The 21,638-nt window shown below is 40.4% G+C and overlaps 1 protein-coding gene across 2 annotated transcripts in view; it reads right to left on the bottom strand.

The window, feature by feature from the left end:
- Positions 1-20,386, bottom strand: part of CCDC186 (coiled-coil domain containing 186) — a 34,661-nt gene extending 14,275 nt beyond the window's left edge. The window contains exons 1-6 of one of the 2 annotated variants that reach the window (XM_063405265.1): positions 20,244-20,386; positions 6,792-7,479; positions 4,359-4,485; positions 2,249-2,377; positions 1,117-1,329; positions 141-260 (exon numbers count right to left, since the gene is read on the bottom strand). In XM_063405265.1, the coding sequence (XP_063261335.1) occupies positions 141-260; positions 1,117-1,329; positions 2,249-2,377; positions 4,359-4,485; positions 6,792-7,441 (1,239 nt within the window). In that variant the 5' untranslated portion in view covers positions 7,442-7,479; positions 20,244-20,386. Of the gene's footprint in view, positions 1-140; positions 261-1,116; positions 1,330-2,248; positions 2,378-4,358; positions 4,486-6,791; positions 7,480-7,900; positions 7,920-20,243 lie in introns of those variants that run through there. The other variant, XM_063405264.1, reaches the window with a different exon arrangement.
- Positions 20,387-21,638: the final 1,252 nt, after the last annotated feature.

Here is a 21,638-nt window from a genome sequence, read left to right as displayed (position 1 = left end):
TTTGAGAGCACTATTCTGACTTCTGCTGCAACTATTCAAATTAAACAGAAACACATTAGAAATAGTATATGAAAAGTAAATGCTATAACAACTACATTAACTGTATTTTCATGTAATGATATCAGCACCACTTCACTCACCTTGTGTGAATCCATTTCTGTTTTCAATTTGTTCTGAGCCCATTTAACTTTGATAATATGAGAATTGATTTCTTCTTTCAATTTTTCAATTTCTCTGTTGAGTCGAGTGGCTTCACCATCCTGAGAAGATTTCATAGATTTTTTATAGAATTAAATGATTCAGTGTCTCTACAACAAAACTCCTGTCCAGTTATCAAGTTGTTTTTTTCCTTAATGTCTGGGTTTTGTAAAATCATGCACACATTTCAGAATGCCCAATAAGGCTTTAATGCACTGACAAAAAATCCCCATTAGTGTTGTGGTTTGAATAGCAAGGTAAGGTTGCATTACTGATAGTATATGGTAATTTCATATATCTGTGAAAAGACAAAGCACCACAGAGGTGATTTTTGTTTCAGAAGCATAGTTTCTAGAAATTTATTACTTTTTGGATCTTCCACATGAAATAGAATTGTAAAGCACAGCTGTGAAGGACAATACAAAGAGACTTGGATAGTTTACTCAATCTCTTACTGCTTTCTCAAAATGAGTGGCAAAATTTTGGATGAAAATTTCTATTGCTTTATTATCAATTTTTAGTAATACAAAAGAGGAAATACAGAGTGAAAACAGAGAAACAACAAAAAACCACTGCAATAATTTAATGCCTTTGCAGCCTTTTAAAAAAAACCTGAAGTTAGACATTGCTTCAGAATCTAGACACCTGCAACAAGCTGTCTTCACAATTTTGTAAAAAAAAAAACAAAAAACCCCTGATGTTTCACAAACTAGTATTCAGGGAAATATTAAAAAGAACTTCAAAAAGATTGCAATGAGAACTGAGTAACTTTTTCCCTTCCCTTGGAAGAAAGGCATTTCCACAGCTGTGCAGCAAAATCTAAAGAATAGGCTTCTTTTACCAAGTACGACAGCAAACAAGTGATGATGTTGTTGTGAGAGAGCTTTTAATCAAGTCACACAGCAGTACTTAGAGTACCTTAGTTTCATAGAGCTGGTGCAATCTTCCTTTTTCCTGAGAAAGTTGTTTGATTTTATTTGTAAGCTTTTCTATTTCTTTGTTGGCATCTCTCAGTCTCCTCTCAAGGACCTCCTTTTCCTTTCGGAGGTCAAGCGCCTCCTTCTCCCCTCGCACATATTTCATCACCATCGTCTCCTTCTCGTGGCGAGCTTCCTCACATTTCTTGTTTGCCTTGAAAAATATCAAAACAATGGATCAAATATCGTATTTCATAGTTAACTGGATATTTTTAGTATTGCAGTAGAGTAGCACAACAAGGCAGGACTCAAAAGCTCCAGTTTGACAAAGACTAACATTCATTCCCTCTTAAGCACTAATTATGTATCTAAGCAGCTGCATCTTCACAGCTGAACATCTTAAATGAGTTATCAATACATCAGTAATTTATTGTTTAGAAGGAAAAAGTATAAAGTTCAGGAACAAAATTATTTTGCAAATACTCCGTCCTGGTACTCTGTCTTCCTTCATCCACATGCCAACTGCACAATTATTATTCAGTGGCTTATTTTTCAGCTGGCTCCCTTTCAGTGGCTTACTTTTAAAGATTCCCCCCATCCCAGCACTAAGAAGTTCTGCTTCAAATTAGAAAAGAAAAAGTAAAATCAGACATCAAGCTTTAGAATACATGCAACAGAGAAAATACCTGGCATAATATGATACTAAAAAGGAAAAAGAAAATCCCAGATTTCAGTAATACATGAAGACAAAATAACAGCTTTGTGCTGGAATTGAGAAAAATATTAATTTTCTGACAGTCTGTCTGTAAAAAGCTATTGCCAGCTTTTGGCTCCTTTTGAATCAAGTTCAGCTTACAGGTAAAGAAAATGAGATTTCCTTGAGGGCTGAATTTAGTACATAAAAAATAGGGATTTTTTTAAAAGAGTTATCAGGCACACTGAAGTGTTAACAGCTATTTGGAAATTCACTGCTGACAGTGAATTTTGAGTTATCAAAAATGCCTATATAACTGCACACCAGGAGTTCCAATTTTGGAAAATTCTGTCTTACGTAGCGATCCAATATGCTTCCTACAAGAACCAAGTTTGCTCAATAATGTAGATGTTCAATACTTTAAGTTTTTCCATATTACCTGTTCCATTCGAAAGGCCATCTCTTTGTGCAACTGCTGAATGGTATTTTTGGCTGCTGCATCTTGAGTTACCAGTCTGTCTTTGCTAGCTTTCACTTCTTTATTAAGCTCTTCTATTCTTGCTTCCAGCTAAAATGCAACATCATGATATAATTATAGGAAAAATAACTCTTTGATCGGGTTTTATACAGGCAGGCATATTTCACACAAAATTAGATGTTTCAACAGATATTTACCTGTATTTTACACTTGTCAAGTTGCAACCACCCATATCAACATCTAGCTTTGCATGACCAGTAAAAGCATGAAAGATGTCAATTTTCATCTTCAGTGAGAGTGAAGATGCTTCAAATCACGTAAAACACAAGGCACAGTAATTTACTACACAAAAAACCAGATTGACAGCAAGTGCTGAGCTGCCAGAGCAGAGCTGGCTGCTATCTGAGGGTGCTTCACCTTCCACCCTTTTGTTCCTACCCCTGTGCCATATCCTTCACCACGCCAGCAAAGCAGCCATGCATCCACACTAAATTAGACTGAGAATTAATTCATTGAAAAATCACTCAGCAAATAAAGATGAGCTTAGTCATCATGCTGGAACTCTTTTTAGCCACCTAGTGAACTGAGTCAGAGACCTGATCCAGCTGAAGAACAATTCCCAGTGCTAACTGGAACACTTCCCAGAGCGTGCTCCCTGCCAAGCCAGGCAAGTCCAGCAGGAGCAGCGTGGTGGCTGCAGAGGCTGTGACACTGCCCAAACGTTGTTCAGATTGTGCCTCATGACCCTCCTCTTGTGCCAGCTCACCCAGGTTAGGGGGCTGGGGGAGAAGGGGCAGGATCTCAGCATTGGTGCTGTAAATTCTGTGCAATCCCCAGCTGCTGTGTAAGAGCCAAGAACTGCCTAATTTGCTTCTGCTACCACATCATGACTTGACCACACTCTGTTCAGCTCTGCAAATGCATCACTTGCCAGAGAAAAAGCTTCACATGTACAAGCAGGCAGGTACAGTTTGTTTAGAGCTGTGAGTACAGCCAAGCTTTCATTTACATCAAAGTTACCATAAAGCACTAATACAGAAATTCCAGCAATAAAACACTGCCATCACAAATGAAAGAATGCAAGGGTTTCACTGCAATGTCTCTTACAGCTCCAAGTGCTATCAACAGCCATATAAAACTATTACAGTCCAGAAGAACATCTTCTGAAATCACTTGTAGGCATGTAGTATGACAAACACCCTCAGAAGTACTTCTTTTCAGAATGGAATAAAGCAATTGCTGCACGATAGAGCTTCATGAAATCATATATGACTCATGACAGAGCTACCATGGAAATACAGACAAGAAAAAAAGAGGCAGCTGCTCATACTGGTTTATTCAGGCACAAGCAATTCCAATTTGTAGCCTAAAAATAACACTTTTCAATTCAATTTTCAATCACGTCATGGATTTTCAAATATTCTCTGAAATCAACCATGAATATATGAATATATTACAGGAATATATTCCTCTAGAACACTTCAAGCCTGACACCCTGCTCTGAGAACAGATTTGTGCGTGATGCAGACAACAAAACCTGACAACCAGGACAGTCAGCAGCACTTGGACAAACAGGAATTGGTATTTCACATGTTTCTCTTGTAAGATTTCCAAGACATAACCTGTAATCAGTTTATAAAGCTGGCCAGCCAGCTGCAGGGACATCAGCAGAGAGCTGATAACAGACCAGCAGTGACACCTGGTGTGAAACCTTTTCCTCCCACACTAAAGCCAGCCCACACCACGGTTCTCCTTTGCCTGCTGTGGCTCTAACAAGCCTCTAAGCAAAGGCCTGTATTTAGTACCTGCCACTACCACAGCAGAGACTTCCAGATACAGAACGCTTAAGGGATGTGAATCCAGAAAATCGGTTTATCCAAATTCACTGAAGGCTTTTAGACAATTTCTTGGAATACAAGAGCAGATTTATCCTCTCAGAAAGCTTAAGATAATAAGCCTGGGCATCCCCACCTTCACTGTGCTACCAGGGGTGATGTCCTGCTCAACAGTGGCAACTGTGAATTATACACAGGTGAACTACTAACCAGCACTTCTGGTTTGTTATCTGTACCTGTTTAATAATGCTGAGGTGCTGCTTTTCTGTTTCTGATCGTTTTTTCAATTCATCTTTTAAGTTGTCCTTTTCTGAGCAAATTTCCAAAATCAGTTCCTGATGCTTTTTATTTTCTTTAATCAATCTGTAAACAAACAAACAAAAATTAAAAACAAGGTACATCAGTACTGGGGTTTTTTGGTTGCTTATTTTCAATCTTGAGGTAAATGGGGTTTACTCTTCAACCAGCAAGTTCTATTGGAAGCCAGAAACCAAAAAAAAAAATCCATGAAAGCCCAACAAGGAAAAAAAAGAACAATGTGCATGTGGAACTTAACTCCAAAACATCAAGCAGCAACCTCCTGGTGAGGAAACTGCTTGTTTCCAGCATTTTAGGGTTGTTGTGGTCCATAATGACATGGGACATTTGGTAACCCTATGAAACTACAAAACTGTAGATGTTAGTAATTTTAAAGTAATGTAAGACAGTAACTTCCAGACAGTCTCACCAGTCATTTGTCTGAAAACACTGAGATTTTATTAATTTCATGGATTTCTCAGAGTACCCATGGAAGTTCACAACCTGGTAAGAAAGAATCTCGATTTTATAAGTCCTAAGTAGGTAAGAAGTATCCATGCCTGTGCTCTTTATGAAGTTCAATTATTAGCAATAGTTCCAGTTCAGCTGTTTGAAGCGAAATCAGACCTTGTTTGACATTCTAGCATAAAACTCAGAAGTTACATTATCAGAACTTGCTGAATAAACAGTCTCAAATATATTTACATGTTTGCAGATATTATTACATGGTGAGTATTTTAGGCCACTAATTGCATGAATTTGTGAGTCATGCATTTACCTGCAAAAGATACTTAAATATCCCTTTATTCCTGCCTCTTTGTTGAAAAAAAAAAATCTCTGAACAAACTAGTCTCCTAAATTATAAAGAATTCAAAACCATCAGTTACAGAGAGCTTAGCACTTGTGAGCTGCTTTTTAATCTATTAATGATTATTCCAGTATTACAAATTCTTAATTCACACCACAGCTGCTCACATATTTATTGAGATCACTGGAGACAACTGGGCTATTTCCAGAATGGTGTTACAAGAAATTCTGCTGATCATAAAGTAAGGGACAAAACAAACACAACCCAGAGTGCTCTTTGGACCAAACACAAAATGTTCCACAGCAGCTTCACACTCTTGAGGTGAGTTCCCAAGTGTCACATGGTTGCAGCTGGCCAAAAAGAAGAGACATGTTTTTACATAAAGCCTTCTGTATGTATATATAACACACACAGAAATAAAAACACTTGTCTCTAAGGAAGTAATTGATCCATGGCTGAAAACACTGGCCTGCCTCTGAGTTTACCATGAATAAGTAAAACTCCTTATGTTATGATCTCCTGGAATTACCCCTCTCTACACACCCACACTTCAGATTGCCACTCCTCCTCTGTAACTTCTGAATGTCTAACTGTGCACTCTCCAGCTTTCCTGCCATCAGCTGACTTTCCTCACATGGATGGTTCCTGTCAGAAGTTAACTGGTGAAGTGCAAGAGAATACTTTCCCTACTGGGACACTTTCCCTCTATCTGGTTTCCCTTCTTTTGATGTCCTCCTAGATCATGGTATTGGAGAACTTTATATGAAAAGTAGGACACTCATTTCCAGCTCTGCAAAAAGGAATAAATATTAAGTTAGAGGCTACATTTTGTTAGCAAAAAAGCATTTCTGAAGAGGCAACGAAGTATTAAACACAGGTAAAGAATCATGAAATCAAGCAATGAACTGGCTTTTGATGAACAGAAATAATCATGTTGAATACTATTAAGTATTAATAGTAGAACTATTAAGCCCAGTTCATCATAGCAACATTTCTAAGCCAGGCATTTCAGAAATCCTTCTATAAAATGTGCAAAGTGTAGTCAATCGATGTATGACACTTCCAACTCAAATAACACTCTCATCTGATTAACAACTTTGCTGGATGATAACAGGAGATCAAATACTACTTGAAAAAGAAACAAGCAATTTTAAACACAAATAAAATGCCCATTGTGGGAGTTAGTACTTTCAAAGATTCATTTCTCCACAGACACATATGGACTGAATGAATCCTGGACTATTTTTAAATCACCATTACTGCTGCAGTATTTAAGTAATTCTAGACATTGGCAAGCTATTCAATGACACAGTTGGCTATTCAGTTCCTGCCAAATCCTGCAAGAATTCAGACATCTAAGCACACACTTTTATTTACAAGTACACACCACAAGTAAAAATGATTCTTCGCTTAAAGAACAATTTTAAAGAGCTCATTAACTATCCTCATACCAACTTGAGACAACTTGCTTCATACCAAAATGTTGTAAGCAGGTGCACACAACATGCAGCCACAATTGTTCAGCACACACCTCCAACTATGATGCACATACTCAAATACTCACTTTGTAATAGTTTGTTCTTGCTGCAGGTATTTATCTTGTACACATTTTTCAAACACAGCCAAGGCATGTTCACCCTTCTGCACACCATTGGGGAGCTTTGGTTCCTTTGAGAAATCTGTGGATAAGAGTTCAGACTCTATTTCCTTTAGCAAATCCTCCTGTGAGGAAGTCTGATGTATTGTGGAAATAAGCTTCTTTGTACAGTCTGTGTCGTAAGGGCTTTCTGAATAGATTTTATCACTTGATTTTTTCACAAAGTCAGATTCCTCCCTTAGATCCTGTAATATTTCCATTAATGACTGTTCTGTCTGGTTAGTTTTTGGATCATGTCGTTCAAGTTCTTCGCTAGGGAGATGTTCTGGTTTTGTGGAGCCTTCTGCCTTTTTTTCACAGCAGGCAGAGGGGTCTGTCCCTCCACACTGCTGCTGTCCTTCTGCTGGAGCCCCATTGCTGCTGCTGCTGCCAACAGCTGCTGCATCCTGATCCGAGGGCAGCGAACTCAATTCCCTTTCCAAGACACCACCATCACCTCCAGTGCAACTGATGCTTGGGCACTCCTCCATTCCAGGGGTTTTATCAGCCTTCTCATTATCTGGGGACTTCAAAGAGGCATCATCTGGCACAATGACTGGCTCCAGTGTGCTCTGCATTTCTGGTAAATATTCCTCCACAATCTTCCTTTGGAAATCTAGATGGAGAATTTATATTACAACATGTTATATATAATAGCAAAAGAGATTGAGATAGGGGAAATAAAGGCTACTAGAAAGTAAAATTCAAAGTGCAAAAATATGTAGATATGTTATATAGAGTTTGTTGATCTTTCAGTCCAAGTTTTATGTAAATGCTTCAATACAAGTCTTTCTACAAGAAGATGACAAATCAGGGATAGTGAAGAGGAAGCAGAGAGACAGTAAATGCCAAGACAATAAAAAAGCAGAACTTTCTCAAATTAATAATTCTACCATTTAAACCCACAAAAATTCCAAGTAATCACTTCTAAAAAATACTTCATGACAAAAAATCACCCCAAAAAGTTAAGCACCCAGGGTCTTACATCTTTCACTTCCCTATGCATGATTTGAGAGCAACAGTATGTCTTGACTTACTCATTTCTACAACATAGGGTGATTCCCTGGTCCAGCCAGAATATCCAATTTCTTTACTGTCATGTCCTCACTGAGCATCCATACAGCAAAATGCATCTGTACCCAGGAAACTAAGGGAAGGGACTGGGGGAGGATGGGGGTGAGATTCTCTTTTCCCATCTGTTTTCAAGCAACCAAAATCCCCCGTGGAAGAGCACAGATGGTCTGTGGCAGATCTGCTCTCTCAAACAGTAGCTTGCAGAGCAAGAACTTGAAAAGCTCAGTAGAAGCTCTCTAGAAGCACTAGAAGGACATCCTACTGTGATCCAAATAGTCAGAATGACTATGGAAGAGCCTGGGTATAATACTGTATCTTCTTTTTCAGGAAGCCCAGATGGTTCTGTATCTGAAAAGACTTACTGGCATTTTTAGCAAGCACAGGAAGCCCTTATTTCCATTAGGAGAAATTCATTCCAGCAGTCCTAACTTTTATACACAACCCTATCCTACTACAGTGGATACTTTAGGCTAATTTATAAACAAGGCAAACTTTTCATTTATAAATTCAACTCTGCTAATCCAAGAGCCATCTCAAAGGAAAACACATCAAACTTGTTTCCATCCTTGCTTTCTGACTTGTTCAGCTCTCCCTTACACAGCCACACCATCTGAGCCACTCAGGTACTTGCTCCATGCTCCTCTCTTTGCCTCAGCCTGAAAGAAAACCCTTTTCATGCTGTTTGCCTTCACTCCCCAAGAGTGCTGCCTTATTAACCAACACTTCCTACTGAGGCTCACATCGTTAAAACAGAGGTTTATGAGTCCCATTAGGCCTGTCACCAATTGCTACCACTGTCACCCTTCACTGTTAGGCACAAAAAGCAGCTCTTTCTACCAGGAAACACCATCCCACAAGTATCTGAAATCTGCAGCTGGCATTTAATCACCAAGAGGGAAGCACACGGAAAACTGAGCATTCAGCTGAGAGTACAGAAGGGAACATATCACAACTGGATGAGAGTCACAAATCAGCAAATGAGAATCCCACATTTTTTTAAGTAACAAGCAGACACCTTTTCCTGTTTTGGTTTCCAAGCAAAAAAAAAAAATCCTCAGTGCTACACAGCCTCTAACCCAGTACAATCAGTAGGACCCAGAACACAAGTGGTAAGGGAGAGGTACAAATGAGCACAGAGATGGGGAAGGATAGAGTCTACACAATGTGACAGGGTTCCCCATTCCACAACAGATCTTCTGTGGTATTAATAAAATCCCTGATTACCCTTTGCTTCAAAAGATTTATGTTTAGGTCAACACTGGGACCAGCAAATCCCACAGCTTGGTTTGTGCAGTGCAAACAAATGCTCTTTTGGAACCCATCTACCCTTTGATAACTTCTGCTAGTAATGAAATTCTCAAACAAAATAAACCCAACTGACAGTCTCAATGTGAAGGTAAAAGTGAACATAACTGCAAGAAAAACTATTCAGTTTGATAGTAGCAGAACACATTGGTTCCCACTTAATTAAAATGCTGTTAAAAATCAATGCTTTCAGACTAGTGCACTTTAAACAATCAATAACCGTAAGATGATTTGCAAACGATGTAGTTAAGATGGAAGAAAAATTCACCTTCTAGTATCTGTTCTCTTGTCAAAAGCAGTTTATAATCTACACATTGAGCTGTGAAAGATACGGTATTAGCATGAAGCTGAGGAACTGGTTTTTTCTCCAGTAGTTACTCCAGTCCAAGTTCTTGATGATGCTTTCTCTGGAATGATCAGAGGGGTTTTTTTACCTCATTTTAAGCCTTTTTAAAAGTACCTTCTGAAGTGTTACAGAACCTCCCAAAATGTGCAGTTGTTTGATTGATGTGCTACGGCCTCAAACCTGCTTGTGACTGCCCAGCTGCTGCAGTTCACCTTTACCTCAACAAAGGGAGTGGTAAAATCAGACACATGAACTTCCATGTTGGTTGTTACACGTAAAATTTCCAGTCCAGTCAGCAAACTGGAGGGAATTTATCTCCATATGGAAGCAACAAGTGAAAAATACAGCCCTGTTAAAGAGAGTACATAAGGAAGGTCACTAAGTTTTCTTTTTATTGTGTTACTTCCTTCTGTAAACCACATTGTAAATTAGTATTACAAAGACTAATCTACATGGAAGCAGAAATGCAATTATTTGCACAACTCAGTCACAGAGGGGGAAAAAAAGCCACTGACTCCATATCCATAACAACTTAGTTCTTATTAATCATAAATAAAGGGTGGGTTTTATATCAAACACATGAGGAATTTGAGTAATGATTATACAAATCAGTTAAAGCGTGAAAAGTAAATTATGATGATTCAGTGTTCCCTGCAGTTGTACTTTAATTTTCAGTGGCACCTAAAATATAATTTACCACAGTAAGTTTACAGTCTTTATGATTCCAGAGCACTGGATTTAGCCTTATCTGCCCAAATCCATCTGCACCTGTTCATGACGTACATAGATTTTTCCCCCTACTGTCACTGAGTAATATTAGCTTTTACGTTCTAATTACTAACTCTTAAACAGAAATTAACTGATCACAGGATCACAGTTTATTTTCACACCAGAAACGTGCAGACAAAGAACTCATGTGGAGCAGCTGTCAATGCAAATTCATACTGATATTCAAATGTCTCTTGAATATTCAAAGTTTGTTCTGCCTACCTCACGCAAATGAATGTAACAGAGACTTCCTATATAATGCCAGAGACAGAAAACTGCAGTGATGTCACAAAAGAAAAGGCTCATTTTTTTTGTGATGAAAGAATCAATGTTGCCAGTCTAGCAGTTGGGATGAAACATGCTAATATTTGACTATCTCACATCAAACATACAAATCCATCAAGCTCCACGTAATATTTGGACACCACCTGATAGGAGCTCCACGCCTTTCCAGGTTTAGTATCCATCTTGTATTACCCTACTCATCCCTACAAATTACTTTTTCAAAATCAGAGATGTATACTAAGGTTATGTATACTCCATTAAGGAAACAAAATAGTTTAGTGCCTCTTATGATATCTTCAGAAGGCATCAAAAACCATCAAAAAAGACAAATCTTGACTGAAGCAAGTGAACAGGCTTATGTAATGATATGCTTGAACATGAACCAAGCACACAGTGTGCTGAGTGACAGCAAAGTGCTGGGTTCTTGCACTGCTTTGCAAAGCTTCTACCTTCAAGCACCTGCTCTGTTCCTTCCTTCAGCCTGATGATCACATTGACAATAGGACAAAAGTGTGATGTTTGTCCCACCCCAAAGTGTCAGTCCCTTCTGCTGCCAGTGCCACGGGAACTTCTCAAAGCAGCACTGTGAGAGTGGCCCAGCCCAAGCCTGCTTGCCCACATGCCATGAGTGAGTGCCATCCATCTAGGGCAGCGTGTGAAAAGCTCTGTCACTGCCTTGTGACACTTTCTGCAGCTGTGACAGGACTCATGCAACTGGTCTGACCAGTCGTCCTCCCCTGGTTACAGCTCAGAATTAGTCTGACACTCGAGCACACCCTCCCCATGCTCCTGTTCCACAGCAGAGGAGGCAGCTGCCTGTGTTTTCCCCCAGTGCAGTGACACAAAGGCATCCAAGTGGAGATACATCAATTCAGATCCTGGTGATGAGAGTAGCAGGAATGAGGAACAGGAGCACAGCTCAGCCACGTTTACAAAACATCTCCCTGTACACAAGAATACACGCAAATGTACCCCTCAAAACCACTACTGCCTTTGTTTTAAACAGATACTGTTTCTTCTCATCAGAGATGTTCTTCAAAAATGCAAAGAGCATACATACTTTTCATCATTATTCACAAAACTAAGCTTAAATCTGCATCAGCACATATAATCTCCAAGTTCCAGTATAACATCTAAAATGAGTAAGTAGTTAAGGACACACAACACTGAAGGCTGGTACTGGTAACAATCATTTACCACACTACTTAAACTAAGATGTGCTTATCTGCTAAATTGCTAATAGCACAACTGACAGGAATCAGAGGAAGGGAGCAGACAGCCTGCCACTGGAATGCATGAACAGCACGCCAGCTTTTGAATACAAATGTCTCCCAGGTATGGCAGGGAACGCAAAGACTCAGGAAATAGCAATTTATTAATTCACTTTCTGTTACACACCAGAAACATCTTCTATTAACTGCTAAGCAAATGATAAAAATAAGAACAAATACAACAATGAGTTATTTAAGCTCTTCAAGGAAGTATCTGACACAGTGTAAGTATTGATTATCCTGGGAGAACATCAAAAATCTCAATACTCACTCCTGTAACATGCCAACAAAAGGAATAAAAAAAAATCCTGTAGCTACCTTCAGCAGCAGACCACAGAAGCTTATGCTGTAACAGCAAATTCTCACTTCAGAGTCCATCCAGTGGCACAGAGAAAAGCAGTTTCTGTAACACTCAGTCCTTCTCTTTCCTCTGCACGAATACTCCTAACTTTTTAAAGGAAGCTGTTGGCACCCTCATCCCTTGGCTGTTCATCCACTGCACTGGTTGAAAACCCTTCCCACCATGGCAGTACTGCTAATTCTAATTAGGAACACCACCATTCCCAGCTCTAGCCTGCCATACAATGAATACAGGCACATGCCACGGCTCTGGTATGTTTTAATTCAATATTATGCCATTTCAAACTGCCTGTCTTTCCAATCTTCTGTGGAATGCAAACGTGACTCTTTTAAATCCCTGACTACAAAGGCCTTTCCTAAGCAGATGCACTACTAATGCTAGCATTTAATTTCATAAAATAGATAGAATTTGACCCAAACTCTCAACATTTATGTTGTAAATATTCGAGATGGAGGAAATTACTTTGTTTCAGCCAATGTCAAAATACATGTTAGATGACAGCTAAAGAAACACATTAAATTATAACTATAGGAAACTTTCACTGAGGTGTGGCTGTCTAGAAGACTTCACTAACAAGGGAAAAAAGAAAGTGTGCCTTGTCACCTAGTAACTACCACAATGGGGCTCTTTACAACAAACAGATTAAAGAATGACAGAAGTGTGTGCCTGGGGCAGTTCTGTAAGCAAACTTAAGGTCAAGGTCCTGAGAAACAAAAATTACAGCTTTAAGAGAAAAAAAATATATATTTACATCTCAATGCCTAAATATACTGCAGAGAGAGGGGCAAAAAAGGGCAGAAAGGAATAATGCTTCACGGGTGTGTGCATATACAAAACCTTGTTCAACCCAGGCTTGAAATGGAAGTGAAGAGCATTGAGCTAAGTGACTCTGAGGCACAAAACCTTCTGAAAGGGGAGTAATAAGAACTTAATACAGTAAATGCAGTTTACTGGACACCAGACACATTCAACTACATATTACATAATATAATGGCCAGTAGCAGTCAATTATTTTAGCTCCTTTCAACAAGAAGGGGTTTTGCATCATCTTTGGGCAGATGTTTTCCACTCCTGGCTGTGCTCCTGAGAGAGGCCTTGCAGCACAGTCACTGATGAAGAGGGAATCATCTACTCTACAAAAATGTACACATGCAATCCACAAAATCGTGAAAATGCAGTTCTCACATCAGATCATACATGATCTCTGGATATGTCAAAAAGCATCCGGACTGGTTTTACAGGATATGAAACAAGCTCATTTTTAAATAGAAGTACAAGAGAGTTTTCCTCTTTCCTTTTCATATCGGTCACAGCAGAATACTCAAATTTCCTTTAGTAATAGACTAAAGTCTCAAAACTACTCAAAGCTGCCTTAGAGTTGTGATGCATTTCAGAGAGCAGGTGGAGAACAAGGAAAGGAGTGATGCACTGCTCCATCAGTCACAGGCAGATGACTCCAACACTCAGCAGTGTCCTGAGTACCATGACACGGCCTGGAGAGAAGCTCAGTGACAGAAAAAACTGGTGACACCAAGACAAGCAGCCCAAGTTCCCAGAAGTCCCTACTGCTCTTATACTGATGTCACCTCAGGACTCAGAGTTGCTTTGTCACTGCAGTGTGTGCTGTAAACTTGCTAGGGAATGATTGCACACCTCTAAACCAAGTCCACATATTTACAGGAAAAACCTATCCAGAAAAAAGGCCTTGAAATTCCTTCAGAGCAATCTTCTGCATGCTCTAATTTGTGATCTGTACTTCCTGGCTCTTTGTCAAGAACTGGATGATAACTCACAAAATTGCTGCTGTTACTTTGCTTTCCAAGATGGCACATTCTGAAGAGAAGCTCCACTGGATATTCATTATAAAAAGCCAAGCAAACATCCTTAAACAGTAGTCTCTTCAAATGCTCTGTAACACTCACTATCTTTCCATATTGGTTCTGGTTTCTGAACTCTGAAGTTCAGGTCTAGCAACCTGAAGTCCGGTGTCAGCAACCAGGAGAAGGGATGTTTGTCCTTTAGAGAGTTTCTTACAGAGACAGCTAGAAAAGGGTTTACTCTTCACATTCTCAGACTCCCTAGTGAGAGCAAATAATGACTTTTTTTCCCTAGCACCAAACCAAAAGACTGGGCAGAAACACATAGCTCAAATACCCAGCTGTCCCAGGCTCTGCTCTCTGTAACACACTCAAACTGATTTTACAAACGTCCTTCTCTCCAACTCAACCAAAAATATCTGTTTATGGGTTAAGAGAGATTTTTGTTTGCTAGCTCATCCCAATGTTGTGGAGCAAGAAGATTAAAAATAGCTGCATTTTAATACTGAAGGTGCTGGATGCAGACATCTGTGAATCACTCAGTTTTGGCAAAACTGAATTTAGGAAAGCAGACATGTATATATATATATATATATATATATTGCCTACATATATAGAAAGTTGTGGGGTTTCTCTCTGCATAGTCCAGTACTAGATGAACAGAAAATTCTACACCCCAGCTAAAGCAGGTAGAAATGTAATGCTTTCAACAATGACTGCCCTGTTTGTTCACCTGCAATACTTCAAAAACCAAAGTAGAGCACCAAAGCACCTGAAACTGTAGCTGGTCTAAAGAGATACCAGGAACTGCTCACTATTATTACTCTGGCTTTCTAACAGCCCTCCAATCACGAGGCCTGTTCATTGATATGTGTTATACCTGAAAAAAGAAAGACTTTTAACTTAGCTGTACAATCTTTCAAAGATTATCCAACAGTAAAATATTAAACGTTAAAAAGCCAAGATACACACAGTAAAAGGCTACTAAAAAACTCCAAACTACCAGCTAAATCTAAAACTGGGAGGTCTGGAAGACAGATTTTTTTTTTTTTTTTTTTTTTTTTTTTTTTTTTTTTTTTTTTTTTACAATGAAAAGCATTATCCTCAAAATTTTAACAGCAAAAAAAATCGACTTTTTTTTTTCTGTATTACTCAATAGGAAATTAAAATGCCATCGTGTGAATCTGCAAGAGGAAGTTACATACATTTTACAGCTATTTTGAAGATTCACACACCTCAAGTCACATTGTAAGTCACTCTCCCATTACTCCATCCCTCCAACCAGACTTAAAGCTCTCAGCAACCTGCCCAGACACACCTGTGGACTGCACTCAGCTACAAATCAAACATACACCATGTCTTGCAGTGTTCTGTGTCTTGACCTGTAAAAGCACTGAGCACAAATAGTTCCTCATCTTAGCAACAACTTGGAGGTGAGCTGAGACTTCAGCTCTTTCTGCTGGAATTGAATCTAACATTTACTTCACACGCAAGCAAGGACTGTCCTTTACTCACTAAAACTGAGCTGTGTTTCAAAACAGCTGTTTTGAAACACAGTTTTGTATCTTTTTTCTGACATGATTTTCAAAAATTCTTATAAAGATCAGCCATCTTTATAAATCTGTCTTAAATCTGTCCTGAGACAGCAGTTTTACATTTAACCCTTGGAAGTTGTTATTCAACAATAATTATGATTTTAAAAAGAAGGCTAGTGCATATCCCAACTCAGAATCAATATATACTCCACCATTTAAACTACTCTGCCTCCTATTCATTCACACTAAAGAATATATAATATTAAATTCCAATCCACAGATTGATTTTTATCATGGTTCATTACACTCAAGCAGAATCCAATTCTGGAAGCACTTCTCTTCATATAAGCAGCTACTGAAGCTCATGAAGCAAAGATAAATACATAACTTTACCAAAAGCACATTTATCATTTATAGTGCAATAATAGGTTGGTTCTTTTCCCAATCACTCAGTACAGACTAAAGGCTCTGCTAAAGAGATTTTTTTTTTACTGCCTTACATTTTCACTCATGCCATATATGAAATGAAGTGACTGAAATGTCAACAGCCAAAAGACTTTCATGATAAAGCTCTGATGCTCATCAGAAGACCCCACTAAAAGTAAAAGCTGCACATGAGCATCATTTGAACAGCTCAGTTACAGAGCAATTTCCCTCTCACGGGTTCCTGAGCAACTAAAAGGCAGAGTACAAGTGCTTTAGCCAGTTCAATTGCAAATTCAAGAGTTAATGTGAGATGCAGTATAATCCAGTATAACACCGGAGATGGACTTTGTATTTCAAAGACTTAATTAGGATTTATTGGTTGAAGAATATTGAGGAGAATAATAATGATTTGTAGAGTTTTCTTGACAAGCCACACATACATGAAGCAACCCAATGCAAAAAAGCTCTACAAATGCCCCAGAATTTATTAGAACGAACAAAACTTGCCTGAACAGTTTGTTCCACAAGGGTCTGTTCATCTCCTTTAGCTATCATGCTATAAAATATTCCATTAAAAAGCACAGTATTAGATGAATCACAACAGAAAAATAAAGTACTTTCTATTATCTTTGAAGACATTATCCTAAGCCAGAGATATTAAAGTAACCATTCACAGCCAGACAACTGTTAGAATCGGTTGCCATTTTAATTCAATTTCCAACCTATCACACTCAGGTAAGAGATGAACCTGTTAGACAATCTATGTGTTACCACATAAACAACCCAACAAGATTGCTAACGAATAATTTTGGGGTATGAAAATATTTCTAGATTCTTGCAGTTGTGTTGTTCATTGCAAAACCCAAAATGCCTCTCTTCAAGAACTTTTCACATCTTTATTACACAATAATCATTACTTAAGCAAACTAAATTGCTTTTCCAAGTCAGTGCCAACCTGTCATTGCATTAGAACTCTTGGTAAGAATTTTACATGACAATACTAAAAACAAAATCAAAGAGAAATTTTACAGTTTGTTTTAGCTCACTGTAATCCTAATAATACTTTTACCTAAACTAATCTGGACAGACTAATCACACCTTTATACTTCACTTGGTGGGCAAAGTTTTTGGTTTCTTTTCCCTAAGGCTACTTTTTCCATTGCTACTGTCTACTAGTCAACACAGTGATCAGCAAAACACACTTTCCTATTGTTTCCACTTAATACCCAGCTTACCTGTGATTTGCACAGTATCTTTCACAAGAACTCTGTCACAAATTACTTTCTCAGACTAAGCATTACATCACCAGGTAACACTGCAAAACAGGGAAGCTCAAGTACTAGTGATGAACAGAAATATACAATTCCTCCAAGGCAGCACCAAGTGTTCTATCTAACTCGTGCCCATGGTTAATATTATGGTCATATTAACTCCGTGTCTGGAGTCAACAGCACAACTCCAAAATAAAGTTCATCAGTTAAGGTTTAACAAGTGAGGCGGGATTTGCTCCCATCACAAGTCAAGGGGTACACCTTGAGAGTGTTATTTTTTGTCATAGGAGCCCCCACACTGGAAGCTCACGTGTCAGGGGAAAACAACACTTTAGCAAGAGCATCCTGTTTCTGTGAAGACACGAGGCTTGGATTGTCCACGGTTTACACCCAGACTTGCAATCTTCTGTGTGTCTTCAGCACAGAACAACTCTTACTCTTCCACGTCAATAAAATGAGTCTCTACTTCAGCATCCAAAGAATGCAATGCCAGCAATAGCACTGCTGTCACCTTGCAGGTTTTAGCACCCTGCCTTTAGCTCTGCTTACAAGGCCAGGAGCAGCTCTGTCCTCACCAGAACCCTGTCTGCATTCACCTTCTGACACTGATAACATCACCTGTGTAAAGAAGAATGTCTTAAGGGAGTGGAAGGAACCAAATTTATGACTGAGTACACAACCTGGACAAAGCACACATTCTATGACAGGTCTTCTACACCTGTAACAGAGCCATAACTCTTGTTCACACTACAGAAGGCAGAGCTCTGGCAGACCTTCTTACAAACCTGTAGTGTCATGGCATTGGTAAGATATGGATCTTGGCATATCTGGCACTGGAGATTGCAGCACGTTTGCTTTCAATGGCTCTTTTCAAATGCTGTTTCCAGCACACGCAAAAGGCTTTAAATTACTGTCTGTATGGTCACTACAAACTGAAAAACACCATTTGGGGGGATAGTAGAGTTCTGGTTTCAAACCTGACTTTCCTAGAGTTTCTGTGGTATCCCTGAAAACAAATAAAAAACCACTTTGATCCTTCAAGGATGTGAAAAAGTCAACTGTGGGCTTGACAGAAGACTGACTTCTGTTAATTAATCTAACAGGTAGTATTAGAGACAATATTATTACAGTATCAGTATTCCATGTACTTCTTGAAATTAGGGTCATGATTTTCCCCTCTACTCTGACACTGATTTATTTCTGATGAGATTTTTTTTTCACCCTCAATTTGAGGCAGTAGGGTCTTGGACTATGACTTGAAGGTAAGCATTATCCATGAGGCTACCCAATAATGTCTTTGGCAATTGGAAAGTAAGTTCAGAACAAGTCAGCCCAGAACTAAGTACAGGATATTGCTTCCTGGAGCCCACATCTACTAATTTAACATGCCTAATGACACTATTAAATCCAGAAAAACAATGCCTTCCTATTTTTCATAGCTTTTTTAAAAGCCAGCATCAGGAAATTCAATATTAGCTTCAGGCAGTATTAAGCAACAGAGCTGCTAATTAGGACCAAATTAACAATTCTCTGTATTTGGTTCTTCAGTCCTTTTCTCAACAGTTTGAAACAGTGAACCTCACAATGCCAACAAACATGTCATCAACTTCAAATCGAGGCTTATAAAATGACAGAAAAATACTGTTTTAAAACCTGTTAAAGCAAGAACAGATAACTGAAGATTTACAGAAAAAGAAGAGCTCAAAGACAATATAGAACTAGGGTTTTTTTATATAAAATGAATGACATTTCACATGTCATTTAACAGCCTCCTGAAACATCCTCATACTTTCAGTTTCTCATCTCTCCAGAGCTTAACCATCTCCTCCCTAAAGTCAATGGCAACATAAGCATTCACAGCAGACAGTGATTACATTTCCTTGCCCATAAAGAAATACAGCTCTGGCTCACAGTTTCAACTATTTCTTCATACAACAAAACATATTGGGACAGTGACCATACATGGATTTTTAGTGTATTCTGCTTGCAACATTTTAACTTCTGAAAAGCAGTTCTACAAGAAGATAAAGCAAACCAGCACTAAAGCCGGAATGCCATACTTCTCATCTTACACAAAGATTTCAATTCCCTAAGAAATCCTCTTTTGGTCTGCAGAGAGTCTCGCTGGAAGTACACATGTATCAGACTCACCTGTGCAGACTATTTTCCGGGACAAGAGCCAAAATCTACATGCCTACATCATAATCATTTTGCTGAAGTCCTTCTTTCACACCTAGAAGGGCAAGCAGCTTTAAAAAATACTATCTGCAACAACAAGGACACGTACCGTACCGCAACACCGCAGCCGGCTCTAAAAAATAACCTTCAGAACAGTTGCTGGGCTTTGTTATCCAATTATTTACCTATACAGCAAAATCAACACGCAAAGCCAACGAAACAGCGCAACCTAATTAATACCGCGGAGAAGAAAGCTGTACAGAAACAAAGAGACTGCGAGCCAACACAGGAGCCTGCGCTCCCCGCTCGGAGGTCCTGGCCGGGAAGGTGTTGCTATGGCAGGACCTCGCTGCCACCTCGCTCCTTCCTCCTGCCCCTCGCCCACGGCCCTGGCGCGACCTCTGCCAGCCCAGTGCCCCCACCTGCACAGGGAGATTCCCTCGCCACCCGGGGGAATTCTGCCCCCCTCCCGTCCTTCCCCCGCCCCCGCCGCGGCGTCCCCCCGGGTGGATCGCCCGCTGACACTGAAGGGGATCCAGCGGCGCTGCGGCCGCTCCCGCCGGGCAGCGCCCGTCCCGTCCCGTCCCGTCCCGTCCCGTCCCGTCGAGCGCCGGCGCCCTCGGCCGCCCCGCGCCGGCCCCTCCAGGAGCCCGGCAGTGCCCGTCCGGCTGGGGGACGCCGGCGCCGGCTCCGAGCACCCACCCGCCCGCCGTACCCGCCCCTGCTGCGGCGCGGGCCCTCACCCGGTCGCTACTCGGGCGGCAGGAGCGGCGGCAGCGCGGCCATGGCGGGCACAGCGCGGACCCGCTCCCCGCCGGCCGCCCGGCCCGGCCCGGCGCGCTGACACATCAACAAAGATGGCGGCGGCGGGCGGGGCGCGGCGGGGGCGGGATCGGGAGCGGGATCGGAGCAGCCCCGGGCGGCGGCGCCGGCCCGGCCCCGCGGGGCTCGCCGTTCCTCCGGAGCCTGGCGTCCCTGCGCCTCGGGACGGGCCGGGGGAGCCACCGGGACCAGCAGGTGACGCGGGACCCATCTCGCCGCCTTCTCTCGCCCTGCCGCGTTCGCACCCGCGCCGCCGAAAGCCCGCGATCCGCTGACGGCGCTAAAAGCTGCGAGCGGCTGCATATAGGACATAACGCTGTGGTATTAGTGCACTCTGCGCCACAGGACATTTAGGGTGGGCATTAGGAAGAATTTCTTCACAGAAAGGGTGACTTAGACACTGGAACAGACGGCCCAGGGAGTGGTGGAGTCCCCGTCCCTGGGGGTGTTCTAAGGAAGCCTGGACGTGGCCCTCAGTGCCCTGCTCTGCTTCAACCAGGTGGTGTTGGCTCGTAGGTTGGATTCGGTGATCTTAGAGGTGTTTTCCAACCTAATTGATTCTGTGATTATACACAAGATAATTTCAAGCATGTGTCTAAAAACTGGATCGATTTTTTTCTCTTCTTATTTAAACATATATTAACAAGGGATTTCGTGTCAGACATTCCATGGCATTATCTAAAACACAGCCCTGAGCATCTGCCTTACAGGAGGGATTCTTCACCCCAGCAGTTTTCAGAGACGTGGTTACAAAGATGCCTCCTCTTTTTGCAAGATCTAGTGCACAACTAATGACAAATAGACTCTTCTCCCTTAAGTAAACAGCATCTCATTCTCTATAGCCAACCCCTGCACATTATGTCAAAACCCTCTCCACTCACATGCCATGCAAGAGTCAGTCCAGCAATGTTAATAAAGAACTTCACTTAGCACCTGCTGGGACTTCATTCCTTATTCTGATTGGATTAAAAAAAAAAAAAAAAAAAAAAAAAAAAAAAAAAAAAAAAAAACCTGGAAATTTTGCAGGCCATCAAAAATCTGGACTACATTTCAGTGCTGGGATCAGCAGTTTTTCAGCAGAACACAAAGGTTTTTGGAATCCAAAGCATGGCATAAATGTCATTTTATTTAATAAAAGATTAATTGAAAAAATACTTTAGCAGACAAGCTGTTAAGTGAAAGCAGTTCTATTTGCTATAACAGCTCAGCTAAATAACAACAAAAAATAGAAAAGCAAGTTAGAATTATTGAATAATTCAGGTTGGAAGGGACCTCAATAAATTATTTAGTCCAATCCCCTACTCATAGCAAGGCTA

This window comes from Prinia subflava, chromosome 9, assembly GCF_021018805.1.
Source record: "Prinia subflava isolate CZ2003 ecotype Zambia chromosome 9, Cam_Psub_1.2, whole genome shotgun sequence".
NCBI classification, from domain to species: domain Eukaryota; kingdom Metazoa; phylum Chordata; class Aves; order Passeriformes; family Cisticolidae; genus Prinia; species Prinia subflava.
Note: the sequence above shows the minus strand (reverse complement) of the source record. Positions and strands in the feature narration are given on the sequence as shown.